Consider the following 23,181-nt stretch of genomic DNA (forward strand, 5'->3'; position numbering starts at 1 on the left):
AGGGTCCAAGAGACCGGCTGCAGGGTTGGATGGATCAGATCCTGCAGGGCATGTAACAGGGAACTGACATGAACGTAATCTAGCAGGTTTTTACGAGCTAATGTTTTATTTTTATTTCAGAACTGAGAAACTAACAGAAAACACCAAGAAAATTATCCACTGCTGACTGTTAGATCAGGCTTCAAATGAGAGTTTATGAAGGAACCATCAGCTGAAGGAAATGAACAATATGAAGGACTCATGTGGCCCCACACACTGGAATAATGTCGTTATTCATGCATGTTTAGGAGACTCTGTTGTTTTTGTTTTTCTGGGCTTTTACTGCTGGTTCTAAAGTTCTCTGTTAGGGCCCGGTTCAATGGCCACAACAAAAAGAGAGAGTTCTAACATTTATTCAACACAAACTAAGGTCAAGGTTTCTAATCTGAAGAGTGAAAGCCAATAAAATCAGTGGACGGCAGCATGCCTGTGATGCCTGTGGAGAAGAGCAGAGAGAGGTTGGTTGGCAGTCAGGGTTTAAAGAGACTGAGATCCTTAGCAGGTCCTCAGGTGTCCCATATCTGTAATCAGTGCTGCACATGAATGGTAAAAGCCCCACCCAACCATAAGGGCTCGCGGCATTCCCACTTCCCATCTGGAAACACATCCATGTGTGGTTGCTGTGCTGATCCCAGCTGAGTGAAATGTGAAACAGTCTCTGTGTCTTTGTGTTTCCAGGTCCAGTTTCCTGTCCTGCAGCTCAGACTGTCCCTGTCCTGCGGATGCGTTCAATCCCATCTGCGGTTCAAATGGTGTGGAGTTCAGGTCTCCCTGTCATGCTGGCTGTTTGTCCAGACAAACGGACGGGAACAATAAAATCACGGTAAAATGTAGTTATGTCATCAGCTATTAATTCAGTAACTCCAGCTTCGCACTGGACCATCAGAACCATCCAAACCATCAGAACATAGTTCAATCTAAACAAATCTGGGAAGCGTCCTCTCAGAGTGCAGCTCCCCTAACAGTACTCACTATGTCAGCAACACATCACCACGACCATCACACCAGGAGATCAGACCACACTAGACCCAAATTACCAGCTCAGGTATCAGCTGTTGCCTCCATGATCTTGTGATGATCTGCAGACCAACATCTGTTGGAGGTTTCTTCACCTGCACAGTCAGTTTCAGCCTGGCTGAGGAGCAGGTAACAGCAGTAATGCTGTCGTACTTGTTAAGTTCATCAGTTCAGTATGAGGACTGATTTTATTTGATTATTTTCTTCACTATGGGATAATAAAATATAATAACATCTGTAAAATTATGTCCTTCCTGAAGCAGATATACAATCAAATTAATTTTGATCCAAATTTAGAAATGAACCAAATTCTCCAGTTTTAAGATTCTGAGATTTCCAAACATTCCTACCTTGTAGAAGAAATCTGTCAGATTCACTGCTACAACTAAAATGAGCTCCATGTCTACAATACATAAAACTAAGATCATCTGTTACTCATTTTAACAATAATAATAACATTTTTATGATGACAAAATGAGCTTAACCCCAGGTTTAAATGATGCTGTTCAGTTGTGATGTGAGGAGTTGGAGTTCGCAGAGGGAGGAAGGTGGGTGGAAAATTACTTTTGAATTTATGGAATATATCCCAAGAGTAACGAGATCTACATGATAAACAAGAGGGGACTGAGGACAGAACCTTGAGGAAAGAGGTTCTGAAAAGGATTCTGGTTTAAAGGTCTTGAGCTGAAGTTCTGTGTGCAACCAGACAGATAAGAGTGAAACCAGAGGAGAGGTGAGGTGCTAACAGAAGACAGTCTGTCCAGAAGGATGTTATGGAAGATGGTGCCAGGGGGTCCAGTCAGGCTTGAAACGGTTAGAAGTCCAGAACCAGCTGCCATGAGAACTTTGGAGATTATGACAAAAATCCTTTTTCATCCCAGATGTTTAAAAGAACCTCTGAAGTGTAAAACGGATCATGTCTCTGTAGCTTTGGTTCCGTTTTAGAAAGCGTCATGTTTTTTACTGATCTTTTTGTTTTTTATTAATAATTTTCTGTAAGATGAGCACCTTCTGCTGCTATGGGTCCATTACCTTCTGGTGCATGAAGAAAGTCTGAAACATCTAGAGAGCATTACCAGTGATGAAGCTCTAAGACATATCTGCTGATGAGGATAACAAATGTTACCATGGAAACCTTAACATTTTAGCGACCATTTGTCTTTTTCTGTAGAACTTCACCGACTGTCGGTGCATCAATAATGGTTCTGGAACTGCCCGTCCCGGGACCTGCGGCAGCGGATGTTCTCACCTCCTGCTGCCCTTCATGGCCCTGCTGGCTCTCACCAGCTTCATCACCTCCTTCTCCCAGACGCCGTCCTACATGATGATCCTCAGGTAGGAAAACCACTTCCTGATTCCTGTTCATCACCACGGCGATGTTTCAGCTGCAATAAAAGCAACAACCTGAAAGTTTGACTTTTTAATCTCAGAAACGTTTTTTTATTGTTGAAACCAACATTTGATGAAGAGTCTTTAGAAAGACGAGCGCCTTCGTCCTCCACCCACCAGAAGAAACTCCAACATGTAAAACAAAACCAGGATGAAACGTGGTCCTTCCTCTGTTCTTGTTTGGCTGAGCGGAAAGATCCGATCTCAGTGAAACCCAAACCAGCTCTCAGAACGGACTCACATCTGAGCTTCAGTTAGTTAGTTAGTTAGTTAGTTAGTTAGTTAGTTAGTTAGTTAGTTAGTTAGCTGGAATGACACCTGTTTGTTAGCCCTCGCTGGCAGCATTCCTGCACCTCCGATCTGTCTGGACTCGTCTAAGAGCTTCTCGTGCAAACAGGAAGAACAAGCAGAACATCCCCGGCCGACCCAGATTTTCCAAATGTTTTTCTTACGATCAGTTTCAAAGTATTTTTTTTAGCTTGAATGCTTCACCAGAGAGATTAAAGATAAAATCTGGATGCTTGGAAGGAAATCAGGAAATACTGTCAGCACCATTCAGACACAAATTAAAATCCCATGAAAGAAACTAAATAACAGAAAGCTTTAAGATCTTAGAAACATTTTCATAAAAAGTAAGAAATTAACTCTTCATCCCCTCATCAGTTCATCAGTCAGATTCTTTGATTGTGTTTTCAGTCCTGATTTAAAGGAACCAAACATCTCTCAGGTTTTCAGGGAGTTTGTTCCAGAGCTGAGGACCAGAGAAACTAAGTGTGGCCTCACCTTGTTTGGTTCTGGTTCTGGTAACTCTGAGTGAGCAGGTCTCTGAAGACATTTGAGCTCCAGGAATTGTGTTGAAATCAGGACTTTAACATTTTTTTAAAAATCATTTATTTCTCTTCTCTCTGGTGATTTTGTGTTTTTCTAATGAAATAAAGAAAAAGTTTTCCTTCCTGATCTTTTCATCATGTCTGCATGGTTCTGCAGGACCGTACCAGCTGAAGATAAGTCCTTTGCAGTGGGGGTTCAGTACATGCTGTTCAGAGTCCTTGGTGAGTCAGGGATCACAGTCAGCATCTGCTGCATGTTGAACTGTTGCACCATTAAAGCTCTGAAAGACCTCATGGCTAAAGTGGGTCAGCTCTGAAGGAAGCCAGCTGGTACCAGATGTTTGTGGATGTACATCTTTATCATTGGCCTTGTTTAGGTGAACACTGGCGCCACCAGCAGGAAAAAGTGTCTAATGTTTCTCTTTGTGCAGCGTTCATGCCCGGCCCGGTTCTGTATGGCAGCGTCATCGACACCACCTGCATCATGTGGGGTGAGAAGTGCGGCCAGAAGACCTCCTGTCAATACTATGACCTGGACAGCTTCAGACATAGGTACACTGCTCCATCCACCTCTAGAAGATCATTCTGATTATCAGGAGAACCTGAAGGTACCACAACAACCAGACCAATCAATAAGCCTGTCCTTAAGTGGTCCACTCTTATCTGTAGGGTTCTGGTACAGCTCAGAGGACAGTTATCCAGCATCTTAAGACCTGTTACTAAAGGGATGGTTCAGATTGTAACCCTGAAATTCCAAACCCATTAAGCTTATGATCCGGGGGTTGGGTTTTCATTTGTTCTTTATTATTGTCTAAAAGGTATTGTCCATTGTTCATTCATGTTCAGAGTTCTCCACTTAAACGTTCTGGGCTAATTGGACTTTAGTTTCTGTACCTAATATAGCGCCATTTAATTCTCCAAGGAGGCGTCAGTAAATACGATGCGTGGGTTTTTCTTTAACAGCAGGACACGCTGCTTTTAGAGTGACCATGAAAAACTCCTCCCCTTCCTTCCGTCTCCCAGCAACCAGCACAGCTGAGCAAAGGTACAACATGGATGTGTGGGCTCTTCACCTAAGCTCAGAAGTCTTGTCCAGAGGGATTCCTGGGCAAAAGGAACCTTTAATCTGTTCGGAAAATTATTTAATCTTAATCTTTATTAAAAAATGGGTTTAATAGTTCAAAAACTAAGGATGTCTGATTGGTTCTGTGATGTAGGAGAGGTTGACCATGTAGGACCTTCTGTGCTTCCAACACCCAAACTAAAGCTTGAGCTATACTTCTAAGAAAGAAATATTTTCAAGTAGTTTTAATTATTTCACAGCAGTTTGAAAGTCTGAGTAAGATGACACACTGACGAGCAGAATCTGTGTGTGTGCAGGTTTCTGGGTCTGATGGTGGTCTTTGTCTGTGGAGCGCTGCTCTGCTTCTTGCTGACCATGGTGGTCCTGAGGAGAGGAGCTGGAAGTTATGAACTGCCACCAGGAAGCAAAGGAGGCTATGAGCTGGTGGGAGAGCGGAAAGCTCCAGAAAAAGAGCAGAACCAAGTGAAGACCTGAGGAGACACCTGGAGCACACAGGAGAACAACAAGGAAGTGGAATGTTAGGATGTTCCTGATGGAACCTGGAAGCTGCTCGGTGATTCTCCTGGTGTTGGTATACAGATCCAGTCTGCCTGTTTCTAAATGTGCTTTCAGAACTCAACATCTTCTGCTAACATTTCCTGTGAATTTTTGTGCATACAATGTTTTTTACAAATGTGACAACAGAGAACACTGCAGAGCTTTTTACTTCAGACCATCTTGCAGAGACCTCAGTTTGTTCTGCAACCTGATGGAGAACACAAACAAACAGAAAGCCGATCTTTATATGGATTTTAAGGATCTTTTCTTACAGAATTATAACACAGTTTCCATAGTGAACAAAGAAGCATCACAGCAGAAGATAAGCTCCAAAGAACAAGACTTACAGCAGTTCAGACCTGAACCCAGGTCATCCTGCAGAGAAATCTTCAACTCTGCCTGAGAAGGTGCTCCAGTTCTTCCCTCAGTCCTTAAGTTCGACTGTAGGAATAAACTTTTCCAGCCAAACCTGCAGCTGCTAACCTGAGAACAGAGAAACTGAAATCATGTCGAGTCACAGATTTCCTCCTTCAAAACACTGAACTTTTTCCTCTTTTTTAATATGACGGAGAGGCTGCTGGGATTAGGAGGCTGCACTTCTGCTTCCCTCCACTAGATGCTGGTCAACGAAAGAGCTTTAAATGAAGGGTGGGGGGTCGTACCGGCTGACTGACGTCTACCTGACGCAAACAGAAGAAGAACAATCTGTGAATTATTCATCTTCCACAGAATCAGAGCAAACTTTCCTGCTTTCCTGCTGCAGCTTCACGTTTTCAGGCGCTGAAGCAAAGTTTGAGGCTCAACTGTACTATTTTTATACATGTATGAATGTATTTTTTTACTCATGTCTTCTGATACAAACCTCTGGACTTCAGAGCTGAAACTGCAGAAATTAAAGGAAACATCTTTAAAAATACTGAAGTTTGTTCATTTTTAATGCTGCTGAACATTTGTTTTTCTGTCAGAGCTTCAGGTCAAAAGAAAATATGATTAAAACATGTTGGTTCTGTACGGCTCAGCTGGGTCAGAATCTTAAGGAGGTAACCTCAGGTTCAGTTCTTCACCATGATGAAGCGGGTCCTCCTCTTCCTTGGGTCTGTCACCATGGTAACTGATGTTGATTATGTTTCAGCATCAGATATCGACACACATTAAAATGCTGCCTCCTAAAAAATGACTGGCCTCAGGAGATGAATGCCAGAACCTGCTCCTGTCTGAGTTCTTGCTCTGGTCAGGGATGCCACAGAAGGTGGGGCTGACCTTCTCTGTCACTGAGGTCCATCAGGTATTTCTGCAAATAATTCAGCTGATCAAATAAATCATCTAAATTGTTCTTAAAATCAAGAACCTAAACTTTATGGTAGTGGAACGTTCCAACAGATGCTTCACATTCAAAGGTTTAACAGAACTGGATGAAGGTTCTGTCTGACTCTGATCAGAGAGAAACCTCAAATGTTCTGGACTTGCTGGTTGTGTTTCTATCTGCATGTATTTAGTGGAATCAGCTTCATGGATCCACTTCAGAAACAAGATGTGCTGAGAACCAGAACAGATTTCACTTCTGCAGGTCAGAATGATCTTCACCAAACCTCCTCATGATGATTGAATGATGTTAAATCCAAGCTGCAGCCTGTTTAATGTGACCCATTCAGGCTGAGACAAAATCGCTGACAGCTTCTTTCCTGCAGAGAGCTTGAAAGCAGCCAGGACTGGATCTCAGGGAGAAGCTGAGGAATATCTAAGGTCCAAAGCTGGGTTCTTCTCTCCTGATCTCTGATTCTTTCACTGGGACAGAATCCCTAGAAAATCATTACTGTCACGGCCATGAAAGATCCCAGATAGATGTGAAGCCATGTGGATCATCTGTAGAAGGTGAGCATTAAGTTGTTGCCAGCAGAAGCTCTGACGATTCTCCTCTCCAGAAAGGTGTCACTGGTAGACACAGAGCCAGGCCAGGTGTAGCTTCTAGGAAGAGAAAAGAGAGAACATAAAGTTAAAAGCCGAAATAACAGCAAATAATGCAAAATTGGAGAGTAGTAGGAGAATGTAGCAGAGAGAATGAAAGTGGTCATTATGTCCTCCAGCAGCCTAAGCCTATTGCAGCATAACTACAGAGATAGCTCAGGATAAACTAAGCCACTCTAACTATAAGCTTTATCAAAAAGGAAAGTTTTAAGCCTAGCCTTAAAAGTAGACAGGGTGTCTGCCTCACGGACTAAAACTGGGAGCTGGTTCCACAGGAGAGGAGCCTGATAACTAAAGGATCTGCCTCCCATTCTACTTCTAGAGACTCTAGGAACCACCAGTAAACCTGCAGTCTGAGAACAAAGTGCTCTGTTAGGAACATATGGACCAATCAGATCTCTGATGTATGATGGAGCTAGATCATTAAGGGCTTTATATGTGAGGAGGAGAATTTTAAATTATATTCTGGATTTAACAGGGAGCCAATGAAGGGAAGCTAAAATAGGAGAAATATGATCTCTCTTTTTAATTTTCATCAGAACTCTTGCTGCAGCATTTTGAATCAGCTGAAGGCTTTTAACTGCATTTTGTGGACATCCTGATAGTAAAGAATTACAATAGTCCAGCCTTGAAGTAACAAATGCATGGACTAGTTTTTCAGCGTCACACCTGGACAGGATATTTCTAATTTTGGCAATGTTCTGGAGATGAAAGAAGGAAATCCTAGAAACCTGTTTAATATGGGATTTAAATGACATGTCCTAGTCAAAGTTAACACCAAGGTTTTTTACTTTATTATCAGAGGTCAATTTAATGCCATCCAGGTTAAGTGATTGACTAAGAAGTTTCTTTTTTAAAGACTCCGGTCCAAAGACGACAACTTCTGTCTTGTCTGAATTTAGAAGCGGAACATTTAAAGTCATCCAAGTTTTTATATCTTCAAGACATGCTTGTAGTCTATCTAACTGGTTGGGTTCATCAGGATTCATGGATAAGTAAAGCTGAGTATCATCAGCGTAACAGTGAACATTTATCCTATGCTGCCTGATAATTTGACCTATTGGAAGCATATATATAGTAAAGAGAATTGGCCCAAGTACTGAACCCTGTGGTACTCCACAATTAACCCTGGAGTTTAAAGATGATTTATCATTTACATGAACAAACTGGAATCTGTCAGACAGATAAGATTTAAAACAGCCTAGCATTGGTTTAAATCTAATCATTAAATCTAATGAACTGCCAAATGAGGTGGAAAACGGAGTTCTGGCTGAAGGTGAAGGTGCTGCAGGGAAGGTTTTTACTGTTGCTGCAAACCTGTGTTATTTGACTCCTGGTCTGCTGGCTGATGTCTGACTACACGGGCTTCTCCTGGAGCCGCCTGAGACGATGAATCTGCCCCCGAGCCCAGAGCATAAAAACCACAAGCTGGTCTGAGTGGTTCTGATTACAACTCTGAACCCATAAGGATCAAGTTTCATTTAAACATTAGAAGTCTGAGGTTTTACAGCTTATTGAGTTCTTCCACAATGTCCACAGAAGGTCTTTAGTTTTCCTGTGAAATGCTTCAGATGAAACCAGAGAGAACTCGATGTGGGGATGATCTCTACAGAGGCAGCAGGTGTTCAACATCAGCTGTGGTCAAAGTTTGGTTAAAGATCGGATTCAGGAAGTCATGCTTGAATTTGTTGCTTCTGCTGAGCGTTTGTTGGGTGAAAGTTTTGAAACTTTTCAGCCAAAAACTTTCAACAGAACTGATGAATATTTTATTTCTGGAAGCTGGTTTCCCAGAAGCTGGTTCCCCAGAAGCTGGTTCCCTAGAAGCTGGTTCCTCAGATGCTGGTTCCCCAGAAGCTGGTTCTTCAGAAGCTGGTTCCCCAGAAGCTGGTTCCCCAAAAGCTGGTTCCTCAGAAGCTGGTTCTTCAGAAGCTGGTTCCCCAGAAGCTGGTTCCAAAGAAGCTGGTTCTGAGGTTTTGTTCTGCTGCTTCTGTGGGATTATATTAAACTTTATCATATCAGCAGATCTAGACCAGCTGAGTTATTTTATTACTTATTTAAATAATAATTTTATTACTCATGTCTGATTTAATTATTAACCTCCACCTCCGGTCTCCATGTTGCTTTTACTGCTCTTCATTGGATCAGAATCAGCTGAAACCTTCTCAGAATCAAACGTTTTGAATCTGCCTGAAGGTCTTCCTGTTGAGAGATAAACGGATCGGTTCATCGCAGCATGACGTTAGAACATTCCTGGGAGACAGACGGGTTCAGGCAAAAACCCGGCTGACAGTTTAAAGAAACAGTTCTGCAGGTTCAGACCCGTGAGCTGCTTCTCCTCAGGTACCACTCACCTGTCAAATATGCAGAGACTCAGTCACTTTCACTGCAGCTGATCCGTTCACTCAGAACTGTGTTTATGGAAAGGTCGTAAAAATTATGAGCGTTGAAAAGTTGTTTGAGTTTTTACTTTCAGTAATAATAAATATTTATGATGAAAATAAAATATTCCGTTAATGTAGATTTATTTAACCACAACCTTTCTGTTTATTTTATTATTTAGTTTCTTACACACTACATGTTTTATTTATTATATTGAATTTAATGTTTTTATTGTAGTTTTTCCTACAGAAAAACAATTATAATTTATCCTTAATAGCTGATAGAATTTATCAGAAACATCAATGAAACTTATTTACAGAAACGTTTTCTAGGTTGTTTGAATATTTTCCATATTTCTATTTTCTGTATGCTAATAACTGAAGGCTAGGCCCGGGAGTTTGGGTTGACCTCACTTAATGAGTCCACAGGAGGACATCCAGGATCAGCACATACTCAGAAAACAGGATCTGGGCTGCAGAAGATGCCATCATGGATTTAATTGAAGTTATTTCATGGAGCACAGAGCCGTTTTAGGCTGGATGGTTCATCATCTACTCAGCATCCACATCAAAAAATGACAAAACATGAGTTAATAATATTGTTTTTGTCAAAAATAGAAAGGCTATGAAAGAAACTTAATCCACTCAATGAACCAGCAGAACCTCTTCCAGCTGCCCGATTTCCATCAGGTTCAGATCTGGACTTTGACTAGGCCACTAGAATACCTTGATTCTTTTCTTTCTCAGCCATTCTAATGTTTACATGCTGTTGTGTTTATGGTCATGATTCTGTTGATGACTCTGGAGTACTTTGGTCATCACAGAAGACCATGCTCCACTCAATGACTGCAAGGTTCCAAACTCCTGTGGCTGCAGAACAAGCCCAAACCATCACTCCTCCACCGCCGTGCTTGTGTTGATCTTCTCTGGCTGGTTTCCTCCAAAAAGAAACGAAACATCTCTGTGGAAACAACTGATCAGAGGAAACCGCTGGTGTGAAACAGCTTAACAGGCCAAAGGTTCATTTCCTGGGAATAGGAATACGACTTAAGACTTTGACTTGTGTTGCTCAAACACAGGAAGCAGAGTTTGAGTGGAAAGGTCACTTTCACCACAGAGACATGAGACAGTCAGCTGCAACAACAGGAAAGGATTTTTTTAGACAGATGTCTCTGTGTATCACAGCTGGTTCACCAACAGGAGGGAAACAGCACATCTGACCATGAAGCTCCAGGTTTTCTGTACTCCTTCTGGTCTGGTGAATTTGGCAGTGACCTCAACCTGAACAGCATCCACCGCTGACATGGTAACAAATCTGATACATTAGTGATGAAATAACATCTGGTGTGTTTTAAAGCTGTTTCACAAAGTAGAACTGAGTAGTTCGGAAGAAAAGAAGAACACTGGGCTTGTCTGAGCATCTGGAGTCTGTGCAGAAGACCGAATCAAGTGCAAGGAGAGCAAAGTGATGCCAGGTTTGTGTAATTCTGCTGAGTGCACATCTGCAGGACATCAGACTGGACACAACACCTGGAGAAGATGCATGTAGAAAACAGGCAGAGAATAAAACCACACTCCACGATTAAATCTGGCTTTAAGTCTGGTCTGGAGCAGGATGACTCTGCAAAGTAATTCTCCATGGCAACCCATATGTCACTTCATGCCATGTTGTCTTCCAAAACCACCCCCAACCACATCAATAAAGAAAAGGTTCTGCAGAAATAACATTTAAATCGGACCTAAAACAAAATGTCCAGGGATCTGGAAGAGTTCAACTGGCTTTGATGATGCAGGTCATCCAGGAAATTGATCCTGTGTTTTTTTATTGCCTGTGTTGATTATGGTTGTTTAGCAACCTTAAATAAAGTTTACATGTAGAGCCCATCCACTGGAAACTTTTCTCTATTTTTCTTCTTTTGTTTGAACTTGTTTTTGTTCTTTTATCTGCTAAATGCTTTTTTTGGTTGTTAAATCTTTCGGGAAACATTTTGACCACATGTCTCACTAAAACTGTTTTCTATCATTTCTATTATTTTAGCTGCAAAAAACAGATGATGGTGAAGATAAAAAAACAAACTACATGAAGTAACAAAAACAGTTCTTTCTACTGGTCCAGTTTGAGTTTACTGGGTGCCAGTCGCCCTCTGGTGGAGATGGAGGTGTGCTACATGGTGACCACTGTGGTCATGACTGAAGGTTTCTTCGGTGACACGTTGCAATGCTTTTAAAGCATATTTATTTAAAAGTACTGAGAAACTGCTGTCTGCGGAGTCTTGGCAGAACCCCAGTAGAACAGAACCTGCTGCTTGTGCATTCTCAAAACACTCACCTAGAGAACAGCCCACCGCAAGCCACACCAAGACTGTGCAAAGCCTTAGTTGGTCCAGATCACAGCAGGGTCTTCATGCAGTATGACAGGACCACTCACTCTCTAGATGTTTTGGTGTTTCTTACAAATCATCTGCAGTTCAGATACTTGAAACACAACAAGGAGCCCAAAGAATTAAAACAGTTTCTAAATTCCCCAAGCTCCAGTCCAGTCCATAAGAGTCCAACTGTCCAAAAAGGAAAATCGTTGCTAAGAATCTCTTTTAAAAGACCTGAACAGAAGTGAGATCCTGCTCCAAACTTCAAGAAACTCAACAAGAAATGTGTGCTTGAGTACATTGTCAAGTTTATTGTTATTGAAACAAATGACGATATTTGATTTCTTACAAAATATTTCTTATTTGGATTATTTCAGGAGTATTCTGTCAGATTAGCATGATCCAACCATGTTTCAACATGAAAAATAAAATCAAATATCCTCGCAACCATCTGCCACCACAAACAGCTGAAGCCCCTCCTAGGACCTGCTGAGTGTGTGTGTGTGTGTGTGTGTGTGTGTGTGTGTGTGTGTTTGTGTTATATTGTCAGGTCTTTAGGGTTAACCACCTTCCCGATGAAGAGCAGCGCTCCTGACGGTTCGTCTCGGATCAGGTAGACAAAGGGCCGGTCCACCCGGTATGTCAGGTGAGAGGGCACCGAGGTGGCGCTGGGGTACTGGATTCCTTCGGGTACGGTCTCCATGACAACCTTATGATTAAGACTGGTCAGTTTGGCTGGCTGAGCAGAGATCTTCTCCAGTTCTTGGTTGCCCAGCCACTCAGAGAGGCCTGCAGGAAGGAATGAGGAGAATGAAAGGTCATCGATGAGGGGTTGTAAGACGGTTCTGAGAATAGCTCCTCATTTGCATCTAATTTTTAGACAAGAATGCCAGATGTAAAGACATGGCTGTGACTGAGTTGAAATAAAACATGTTTTTATGCTTTTCTGAGTATAATCAGACTCACCGAGGTCGCTAAGCAGTGGCAGCAGGTCTGTAGAGTAACTGAGCGTCAGGATAGGCAGGGTTAGGGACACCCGAGCAGGTTGGAGCGCCATGGAGAGGTCCTGAACAAACTCAGCTGTCAGACTCTCCTCCAGCAGAGTCGTATTGGTCGTCACGTCATCAGGCAGGAAGATGAACATACTGACCTCGTTCTGCATCTGGATCTGAGCGATCTGAAGGAGGGGAAGCCAAGAACATTCCTGAGATCTCTGGAAAGAACAGACCTTTGGCCACAAACTGAACCACACTCACAGTGCAGCTCAAGTCTGAGTCCACGCCCATCTTTACAGGGTAGTTATCCTGTTGCATCATGGGAACACGGACTGGAACCCCATTTTCCACCTGGAAGTTCTCCTGAGCTCCACTCTGACTGAAGCGAGTCAGCCATCCACCTATTCAAAGAAAACAGAGACTTCACTGAGGTTCAGGTTCCTTCAGTTTGTTCAGACCATGTTTTTCTTCACTCAGACTTTGGACCTTCCTAATTTTATTTGAAAGCATGTGGGCTACACAGCCATCTCAGCGGCCTGATGTTGGAACCATCACATCCGTATGTTGTGGCAATCATGGACGCATGGTGGGCACATCACGCCTTGTCTCCACAATGTGTCCACCAAGCCTCCTTCCAGCCTGCAGAGCCGGTAGTGCTTGCAACCTTTTGACTCACTGTTAGATGCTTTGGTGACTTCCTCATAACACTGTTGTTTCACTCCTGAACCACCACTTATGCCCCCTGGTGCCCATTCTAGTTAACTGAAAATCAAATCTTTTACACCCCATTACTGGTCTTATGGACCAGTGATTGGGTCACTGACTATTTTACTGGTACTGAACTTCTTTGGTCAGCCACTGCCATCAGAATGTAAGTCACAACCTTTCCAGCCTGTCGTAGCAGGGATGTCCACCTCTGTCACCAACAATAAACCAAGCTTTTCCTTCACCTCCATGAACAGATGATACCTTTGAAGTAGGTGGCACTGACAGCATTAACGCCGGCGGTACGAGGGAGAGCTTTGGTCAGGAACTGCTGAACCTTCCTGCCTGTCTGCTGAGACACCCAATCATTGACCTCCTTCATGTCTTTGGCTCCTCCCAGTAATGCTTTAGGACGAACCCCAAACTGCTGCTCCACCAGCTGGAAGAAGTCCTGCTTCAGACGAAGACCTGAAAACCAAAGGATTAATGGACCTGCTCCATGTGCATACCTTCACTGTATCATTACGCCAACATTATGACCAGCGGCAGACGATGGTGTGAGTGTCATGGCACCTATCAGTAGGATCAGTAAGACGGATGGATGGATGGATGTTGGACTTACAATCTTCAGGAGGTCTTAATGTTCAGCTGATCTTTGTGTATTTCCATATAAGGAATAAGGTTATGTTTTATTTTTTATAAGATTTTCCTGAAGTCTGAACTCTTTCGGTTAGTAAAGATAACCTTATTTTTAGATAACTCCGGTTTTAAATCTGAACTCACGTCTTGTTACATAGAGCCGTGCAGCGGTGCTCAGGCCTTTCCCCGAAGCCTTCACTGAAGCCAGCAGGTCCTTCAGGGTGTTCTGGAGCTGAGGGTCCTGCAGGGTGTGATACCTCAGAGCCCGGTACAGCTGCCTCTGGGCATTCTCAGAGCCCCCTGCAGGACAGGAAGGGAAGTGCAAGGTTGCTGGTTATGATGTCCATCTGCTTCAGAGGAGGAACAATCTAAAACATCAGAGGAGACTGATGGCTCTTCCACTGAGGTCACATTCATGCCTCCAGAATTTCACAGTAAGATCATAAATCTCTCATCTATTGCTTCTGCCAAGAGTGAGAATGAGATGACTGCGACTGAAGGTTCCTAACTGAGAGGAAACATTCAGATGGACATTTTGGGCTCTAGAACAGAAGACAGTTAGAGGTTAAAGGTCGCTAATATTATTGTCATTGTAGCATCTTTTTTAAACTGATGCATGAGGAACAGTCACTTCTCCGACACTGCTTGGTCCACTTCACAGCAGACAAAGCAAGCTGGTTTCAGCCCAGTTAGATCCAGTAAACACTCACCCATGGACAGCTGGGTCAGGACCGCCGACACGCTGATGGGCGACAGGAAGATGTTGGCTGAAGATTCCCGGCTTGTCAGAGCCCGGAAAAGGTTATAGCCGAAGTCTGAGGTGGCAGAGCCCATCTTCGTCATGGGTGTGGTGAAGAGCTCCACGTGTTCCTCCTCCACACCTGCCTCCTCACCTTCTGAGTCTGACTGGAGAGAGGCCAGACATAACTGTCAAAATGGACCGGCATAAACCGTTACTCCCCAACTCTGACTACCCATCCTGGGTTTTCTGGAGGACAACCGGCTGTTGAATGAAGGAAAAGCTCACAGTTAATGCAGTGAGAGCAGGAACATCTCAGTACCTTCAGAAACCTCTAAATCACACTGACTTCTGGTGATGTTCTCCTGGGACTCCTCCCTTCATACTGGTTTTTCTGATCACACCAGGCAAAGTGGGCATCGTGTAAAACCGCTGACTAAATTATAAAGTGTTCGGAATAAGTGAAACAGTGGAGTTCTCACAGTTTTTCTTTAAATGATGAAGTTCAACTATTAAAAGCCGCTGTCTTCTCATCTGGAATCAGAAACATTCATCCATGGTCTATACCTTGCAGGGTCACAGGGGCAGACTGGTGCATCTCTCCAGCAGTCATCGGGCGAGGTCGACACACAACCAAGAACACACACTCTACCTCTAAGGAACATGCAGAACATGACTGTAGCAGAAGGTCCACTTATCCAGAGAAAACCCCCACATGCACGAGAAGAACATGCAAACTCCATGTAGAAACCTCAGACCTGGATTAGAACCCAGGATGTTCTTGCTGAAAGGTGACAGCAGAAACCACTGGACCACCGTGCAGCCCAAATCAGAACCATGAAAAGAACCTTTGCTCCATAACCTTGTTAGATTAGGAAACAGGAGCCCGTAGAACATCATGACACATGGAGAAGTTCTGTGGTTACCTGAGCCCAGCAGAAGCTCAGGACGACCGTAAACACCAGCAGGAAAGTTGTCTGCTTCATCCTGAAAACAAGCAGATAGACACCATAACTCCTTCACTGTGCAGAGAGCAGAGCCATGAGACTTCCTGTTATGTCCTTCTTATATCAGGGTTTTTTTAAGGCTCAAGAGGTGAGTTTTAACTGTGATTCTTCCTACCACAGGACTTTACTGGATATAAATCTGTCTTCAGTGAGAAAACGAACTGAAAACATTCAGTGTTTGTAAAGTGGCGTTCAGAGCCAAAGACACGAGAACGCCTCTAAGTTATCCAAACAGACGCATCTCCAATCAAACTGTCCCTGCAGATCCTCAGTGGAGCTCTGATTACAGCTCTGCCTCCGTCTGTCTGCACACAATGACTGCTTTCTTCTCCACACATCTGGATCTTCCTGTGGTTTCACAGGAAAACATCAGCAGCTCTAACCTCAGACCTCACACACAGGAATGATGGGAAACCCAGATGGTGCCGTCCAGCAGACTATTTCCTTTAAAACTCCTGAAGCTCAGCGAGCGCAACAAAAACATCAGCAGTGGAGGAAGAAGAAAATGACTCAAAGGTTCCTAAACGTTTTACTGGAAGTCCAATGGAAAAAAGGAAGAAACAAACAAATAACATCTCATGGTCTTCTCAGATGAGCTTCTGGGTCGAGCCGTTTTCATCCTGAAGTTCTGATTTATCGTCTGAATTAAGTCATATCCCACGCCATCGAGGACGGATTTAGGCCGCTCTTCTTTCCAGTGTTTCTTCATTTAAGTGATGATTCTCCACTGCTCCCTGCTCTTCACTTTGACTTTCACTGTTGCTGCGGAACAAGCCCATATCATTAGTCCTCCACCACCGTGCTTGTTTGTCTGTCTGGTTTTTCCTAAACTAACTGAAAGGAAAAAACTCTCTTTGGTTTTTACACTCAGAAAATCCTGAAGTTATTTCATGTCAGATATTTTTCTTTATGTGGAATCAGTATTTAGTGTTACATTAAGTTCATAAAATCATCAGATGTCCCAGACATAAAGATATAGAATATGTGTTTTCAGAGGAGCGGTTCTGATGGTTAAAGTTGGAACAGAGCCGACCGGGCTGCTGTTCCAGTCAGAGCCATTATATAAACTGTGCAGTAGAAAAACAACTGCAGCTGTCTGCGGTTTTTGGCACCGCACCGCAGCACTGAGATGGAAAGTGGGTTTTCAGGAGAACTCTTAGGAGAAATAGGAATACTGGATCTGGATCTTGGAATGTATCGGCCCTAGATTTTGGTCCTGCGGGGGTCACAGCGACCCCGCATGCAGTTCCTTCTGGCGCCTCCCGCTTACCCAGGACTGCAGGAGGGTTAAAGGTATCTAAATGTTAATGGAGTGTTCTTCTGACAGCTCTGGATTAACGTGCAGCCCGAACCGCGGCCCGAACTTCACTCAGTAACAGAACCAGTTTGTGCATTTCCAGCCAGCTGCGGACACTTTCCTGAAGAACGCCAAAAAAGGGGCAGAAGTTCACTCACCTCTCTGCTCCGGACGGTCCACGTCGCTGCTGCTCGGTCTGGCTGCTGAAGAGACTGTCGGGGCCGCGCGTACAGCGGCGCGCAAACAGAGCGCGGGGGCGCGCAGGACGGCCGGAAGCTTTAAATGAATAAAAAACATTTTACTTCAATCCTCTCGCTTTTAGCGACCCTGCAGCTGCATTTTCATTCAAAAGTAAATCAATAAATAAATACTGCTATTGATAAATTATTAATAAATATCCGCATGAAATAAAACAAAAATAATTATGTTAAAATACATTTTCATCTTATTTTATTTACTTATTTTACTTAATTTACTTTATTTATTTATTGATTTATTTATTTCATAATGCAGTTTTATTTTGTGACACTTTTATTTTGTAAAGCTACTTTACGTATTTCAGTGACTTTTACTTTAAAACCCCTTTTTTCATTTTAAGCTCTTTTTATTTCTTATATTCAAATGAGGGGGCGGAGTTTTATCTGTGGGGCGGCGCTGGGACAGCAGGGCGGAGCTGAGTTCGTGGCTGAGGCCCAGAAGACAGCATGCTGGAGGGAACCAGGGGGTTCTGTGAGGAAAAACAGCGGCAACAGGCTTTTACGGCCGGTCTGGCATCCTCACAGAATCCCCTGAAAAGAGTTGAGCCGAAAGGCAAAGCTCTTAATTATCGGTCTACGTTCCTACCCTCACCTATGGCCATGAACTTTGGGTCATGACCGAAAGAACGAGATCCCGGATACAAGCGGCTGAAATGAGCTTCCTCCGTAGGGTGGCCGGGCACTCCCTTAGAGATAGGGTGAGGAGCTCGGAGTAGAGCCGCTGCTCCTCCACATTGAGAGGAGTCAGCTGAGGTGTCTCCATTTGTTTCTAACGCCCTCTGGACACCTCCCTAGGCAAGCTGCGTGAAGCTGACACCCCACCCACTTGAAAAATTCCAGCAAATAGACAGAATGGTTAGTGCTTCGTTTGTGCCGTTGAAATTTTTGTTTGTGCTGTTTTGGTTTCTGAGATATTAAAGATTATTTTTTAGGTCATCCAGAGGTCACCATCCCCCCATTTTACTCCAAATTGAACCGGAGTGGTTTACCTTTTTAATGCTGTTTGTGCCGCTTTTATGTACAAGCTATATAACTTTCTTTCAGGCGATCACTGACGACTTAAATCGATGATGTCTATGGCCTGCGCTGAACATCATCACCATAAAGCAAGCAGTTATTAATTTCGTGTTTTTCTTTCATCATGCAAGTTAAATTGTGTTCTTATCCACCCACGTACTGACCCCCACCACTGACCTTGTTTTGGCCGTAATTTAAACGTTTTACTACATTTGTTCAAGGTAAGTAAACTAATAATGTTGAGGTTTTAGATAAAACACTGTTGCCACTGCAATCCAGTCCCTGATTAGAAGAGAGGGATTCATGGTTGCATGCCTTGCATATATATATTTCTGTAAACCTGCAATTCAATGACATTTTAAGTCCGGACTTTTAAAAAATGTTGAAACAAAGATTCTGCAAGGCTTCATTTTGCAGCTATTCCATTCATTTTTAGTCATCGATGTTTAGGCACATCAGTAGACTCCACAAAGACACATTTTTAAAGTTGAACAGATACTTCAATTGAAAATTCACAAGACAAGTAGTAGTAAAAAATTCAACATTTAAAATAAAATAAAAACATACTATAATTACAACACAGCATAAATGGCTTACAGATTTGAGAGAACAATTTAAACTGAGTTTTTGAGTTGTGATAGAATGCTGAAATATCAATGTTTTGTGGTTTCTGGGAGATTATTTAGGCCAGAATAATATTTTGATTAATGCTAATCAAAGCCTTTTCGTTCTTTAACTAGATGCCTCGACAGCCATCAATAGACAGGGATTCCCTTATTGCAGTTCTCTGCAGTTCAAAAGAGGCTGTTCTTCTAAATGGGAAAATAGCCACTCCAGCTGCCACTATTTGGACAGAATGAAGTCAGCAGCTGGAAAACAAGATGTCTCCAAAAGCCCTGTACACTTTTGTAAAATCTAACAGACATAACATCTGGTCATGTTTGGAGATCAGTGAGCAGGAAAGTGATCGTGAGAGCAGTGTGGACACAGAGTTTGACTCTGGCTCCATTTCTCCTGGACAAGACGACTGCTCAGGTTTTCAGCTTGAAGTTCCTTTTGAGGAATGGATCAAATTTGTACCTGAGAAAGTGGAATATAATGACAAGTTTTCATCATCTGGCAAAAGGGAATATATGATTTTGAAGCCTGGCACTTGGAGTCATGTAATTAACCATCTGATTTGGAAAAAGATCAAAAGCACATGTACATTTGTGTTCCAGAGAGCAAAAATTTATCCAACTGTCACAAACAAATATATAGATATCAAAGGCTTCTGTAAAGAGTGTCAAGGCCATATTCAAATGACTTGTGTTAGAGAGCCAACAGTCAACAGCCCAATGCTGCTTCAGTGGTCCATCGAAGACACTGATATCTCCTTGCACACTGGGCAATCCAAGAGGTTCATGTCTGGAAACCTTCGTGCACAGATTTCAAAAGAGCTGTGTGAGGGCAGGATGGAGCCAGCTGTATGGAGGTCAGCACACCTCACAGTGGTAGTATAAGAGACATTGGTCTAGACAAGTTCTTCTGCCACTATTGGAGTCAAACACAGCTACATGTGTATAAGGCATTGTCCAAAAAATGCCCCTCAGTAGTTTGCTTTGATGCAACTGGCTCAGTTGTGAGAAGACTGGTGAGACCAGATGGTACATCTGGCCACATCTTCTTATATCAAGGTGTTCTGACAGGGGACAACTGCTCAGTCCCAGTTGTGCAAATGCTGTCAGAGAGACACGACATTAATGCAACATGGCTGACAGAATGGCTTCGTACAGGTGCTGCTATACCAAAGGAAGCCGTGAGTTACTTTTCTCTGGCTATTCTTGGTGCTCTGGTGAAGGCCTTCACTCCTTACCCCGATCTGAAGACATACATTAACGAATGCTTCCGTTTGCTACTTGGGAACCAGTCTGCAAAACGTCCTCCTTGTTTTATCAGGGTTGATGTGGCACACTGCATAAAGATGATCTGTCAGTGGGACTGCCTGAAAAACAAGTCACACCGTGTCAAAGATTTCTTTGTCAGGGCAATAGCAAAGCTTCTTCAATCACAGTGCTTGGACCATTACAACATCGGATAAAAACACAATTTAACTTGCATGATGAAAGAAAAACACGAAATTAATAACTGCTTGCTTTGTGGTGATGATGTTCAGCGCAGGCCATAGACGTCATCGATTTAAGTCATCAGTGATCGCCTGAAAGAAAATTATATAGCTTGTACATAAAAGCGGCACAAACAGCATTAAAAAGGTAGACCACTCCGGTTCAATTTGGAGCAAAATGGGGGGATGGTGACCTCTGGATGACCTAAAAAAACATATTCTTTAATATCTCATAAACCAAAACAGCACAAACGAAAATTTTAACGGCACAAACGAAGCACTAAAAAATGAGCCCGCTCCGGTTCAATTCGGAGTAAAATGGGGGGATGGTGACCTCTGGATGACCTAAAAAATAATCTTTAATATCTCAGAAACCAAAACAGCACAAACAAAAATTTCAACGGCACAAACGAAGCACTAACCATTCTGTCTATTTGCTGGAATTTTTCAAGTGGGTGGGGTGTCAGCTTCACGCAGCTTGCCTAGGGAGGTGTTTCAGGCGCGTCCCACTGGGAGGAGGCACAGGGGACAGCAAGGACGCGCTGGAGGAACTGTGCCTCCTCCCAGTGGGACGCGCTGACGGCTGAAGCCTCCAGCTGTCAGTGTAATGCGCAGTGCTGCGATTACTGTTACTGTGTTACATTAATTCACATTAAAGTAATCTGGGTGAAATGATAAAAAATAAATAGAAAATAGAAACTAAATACTAATAACGTTTGTATTAATGTATATGCAAGAATGCCTTATTTATGTTTTTCATGTATAAAATGATGCGGATGATTCTTGATTATCTGGACCACAGCGCATCCAGAACGTATAAAACAAGGCTCAGGGGTTCTGATGCGGGGGGGGGGGGGGGGGGTGACAGGAGAAGCAGAGAGGAGAAATGCTGCTGTCTGGATGCTGAAGCTCCAAAGTTTGCCTGAAGAAGGTAACATTTTGGGCCTAATGAGGAAGTTCTTGTCTCATCCATGACAACAACGAGGACCAGGACTTTAAAGCCCAGAACCACAGACTTCTGACCGCAGTGAAGTTAATTTTGGGTTGGATGTTGGATCTTCGTGCTCCATGGATTCAGCAGGTCTTCCTCCAGTTTGATCCGATGAAGGCAGTCTGATTACGGGCAGCTGCTCTCTGCCTGCTCCCTCCTCCTGCAGACGCTGGTTCTCTGAAGGACCGTCAATAAATGTCAGAACCAAACCTGCTGTTTCATGGTGGTTTGTTTTGTGTTTTGGGGGAATGTTTGTGCGTCTGAACAGCTGATTTTATGTGTGTTCAGCTGGCTTAGGATGTCATTAATTACAGCGCCCCCTACCTACATGTAAGTCAGAAAGCTGATGTGTCCTTTTTCTTTTCTTTCACCCTTCAGGTGTGGTTTAAGATTAATTCATCTTCTATACAGCTTCTTCTGTAGTGGGTCACAGGGGAGCTGGTCTCTAGCAGTCTAGGGGTGAGAGGCAGGGCACAGCCTGGACAGGTCACCAATCCATCGCAGGGCAACACAGAGACAAACAACCATGCACACTAAGGGCAATTTACAGAGACCAATTAAACTAACAGTCTTTATATAAGCCAGTGTACCCAGTGAGAACCCACGCACGCACAGGGAAAACATGCAAACTCCATGCAGAAAGACCCCTGCTCAGGAGTCAAACCCAGGACCTTCTTGCTGCAAGGCAACAGTGGTACCAACTGTGCCACCATGCAGCCTGATTTATACACAGTTAAATTATATTTGGGTTTGGCCCGCTCCGGCCACTGTGGTCCTTAATATTATTGAAGTCTTCTCCCTGCACTACCTCTTGGAAAACCTTCTCATTTGTCCTCCTCCCACGGCCAATCAGTGAACAGCAGTCTGTTCAACCACATGTAGTCCCTACTTAGCCCCGGTCGGACCTGCTCAGGAGCAGGGATCAAAAACCTAGGTACCAGCATGGAAAAACAGTAATGAAACGCTTTGAGTGGAGTCGAGTGGGGCCAAATCGAGCCAGAGGAAAAGGGGCATATGTCTCCCCGAGGACCCAAATCCAGAGGCCAGGATGGGAGGCACATGATGAAAACAGATTTAGGGAGGAACATAGCACCTAAACAAGGCTACATAGGATCTGACTATGAAGTTTTGGTTAGCGAACGAACAGATGAGGAACAGCTGTGGGTGAGACGACAAACCCAAGGCTCTGAGGGAAACTGTTGAGTAAACCAGGGAACACCAGATTAACTAGAAAACTAAAAAAAAAAACCTTAAATAGCCCAACGGATAGTTACTCCAACTCCAGCAATCCCTGCAGGGGAGACTGTGGAGACTGTCGGTCATGTTTAAGGAGGGTTGTGAAGGAAAAGAGCCAAATGCAAACAGGTTGAAGGCAGGTGTATAGTGGATGATGACCTAACACATGAGGAACATGCAAGGCACATTTATTTATAATGCACCACTCATACACAAGGTAATCCAAAGTGATTTACAGGAAATCCAAGGGAAGACATTCACATAAAGAAAATCTATAAGCTTTGCTGAAAAAATAAACTGAACTTGGAGACCAGAGAGAGAACAACAGCAAGATAAAGCAGCGAGCAAAAAAAAACAGAGGGCTTAAACCCAGAGGGGGCGATTCCTGAAAAAGGAGCAGGCAAGACTTAATTAGCAGAATGTGAGACAATGCAGGGAACATGACTAACGAACCGAGGGATCTGGACTAATGACTTTTGAAGAGGTGTTCTGGAGAGGAAGATGGTGAGGTGACAGGAAGGGAAGACTCTTGAGATGGTGAAGATGATGATGAGCGTAGCACAGGAGAAGAAAGTTGTTCTGATGAAGC

General features: G+C 43.3%; 2 protein-coding genes across 2 annotated transcripts in view; one reads left to right on the forward strand and one right to left on the reverse strand.

Moving 5' to 3' along the window:
- Positions 1-5,812, forward strand: part of slco2b1 (solute carrier organic anion transporter family, member 2B1) — a 29,605-nt gene extending 23,793 nt beyond the window's left edge. Inside the window, exons 11-15 of the mRNA XM_047379094.1 lie at positions 718-862; positions 2,228-2,391; positions 3,433-3,497; positions 3,707-3,827; positions 4,656-5,812. Coding sequence (XP_047235050.1) covers positions 718-862; positions 2,228-2,391; positions 3,433-3,497; positions 3,707-3,827; positions 4,656-4,833 — 673 coding nt within the window. The 3' untranslated portion in view covers positions 4,834-5,812. The remainder of the gene's footprint in view (positions 1-717; positions 863-2,227; positions 2,392-3,432; positions 3,498-3,706; positions 3,828-4,655) is intronic.
- A 6,079-nt stretch (positions 5,813-11,891) lies between these two features.
- On the reverse strand, positions 11,892-17,242 carry serpinf1 (serpin peptidase inhibitor, clade F (alpha-2 antiplasmin, pigment epithelium derived factor), member 1). The gene is made up of 8 exons (XM_047378361.1): positions 17,146-17,242; positions 15,610-15,670; positions 14,655-14,850; positions 14,089-14,244; positions 13,570-13,773; positions 12,862-13,001; positions 12,572-12,782; positions 11,892-12,394 (listed from the first exon to the last, which is right to left on the reverse strand). Exons 2-8 carry the CDS (start codon positions 15,667-15,669, stop codon positions 12,144-12,146), a joined length of 1,218 nt encoding a protein of 405 aa, XP_047234317.1. The 5' UTR covers position 15,670; positions 17,146-17,242; the 3' UTR covers positions 11,892-12,143.
- Positions 17,243-23,181: the final 5,939 nt, after the last annotated feature.

This window comes from Girardinichthys multiradiatus, chromosome 11, assembly GCF_021462225.1.
Source record: "Girardinichthys multiradiatus isolate DD_20200921_A chromosome 11, DD_fGirMul_XY1, whole genome shotgun sequence".
Taxonomy (NCBI): domain Eukaryota; kingdom Metazoa; phylum Chordata; class Actinopteri; order Cyprinodontiformes; family Goodeidae; genus Girardinichthys; species Girardinichthys multiradiatus.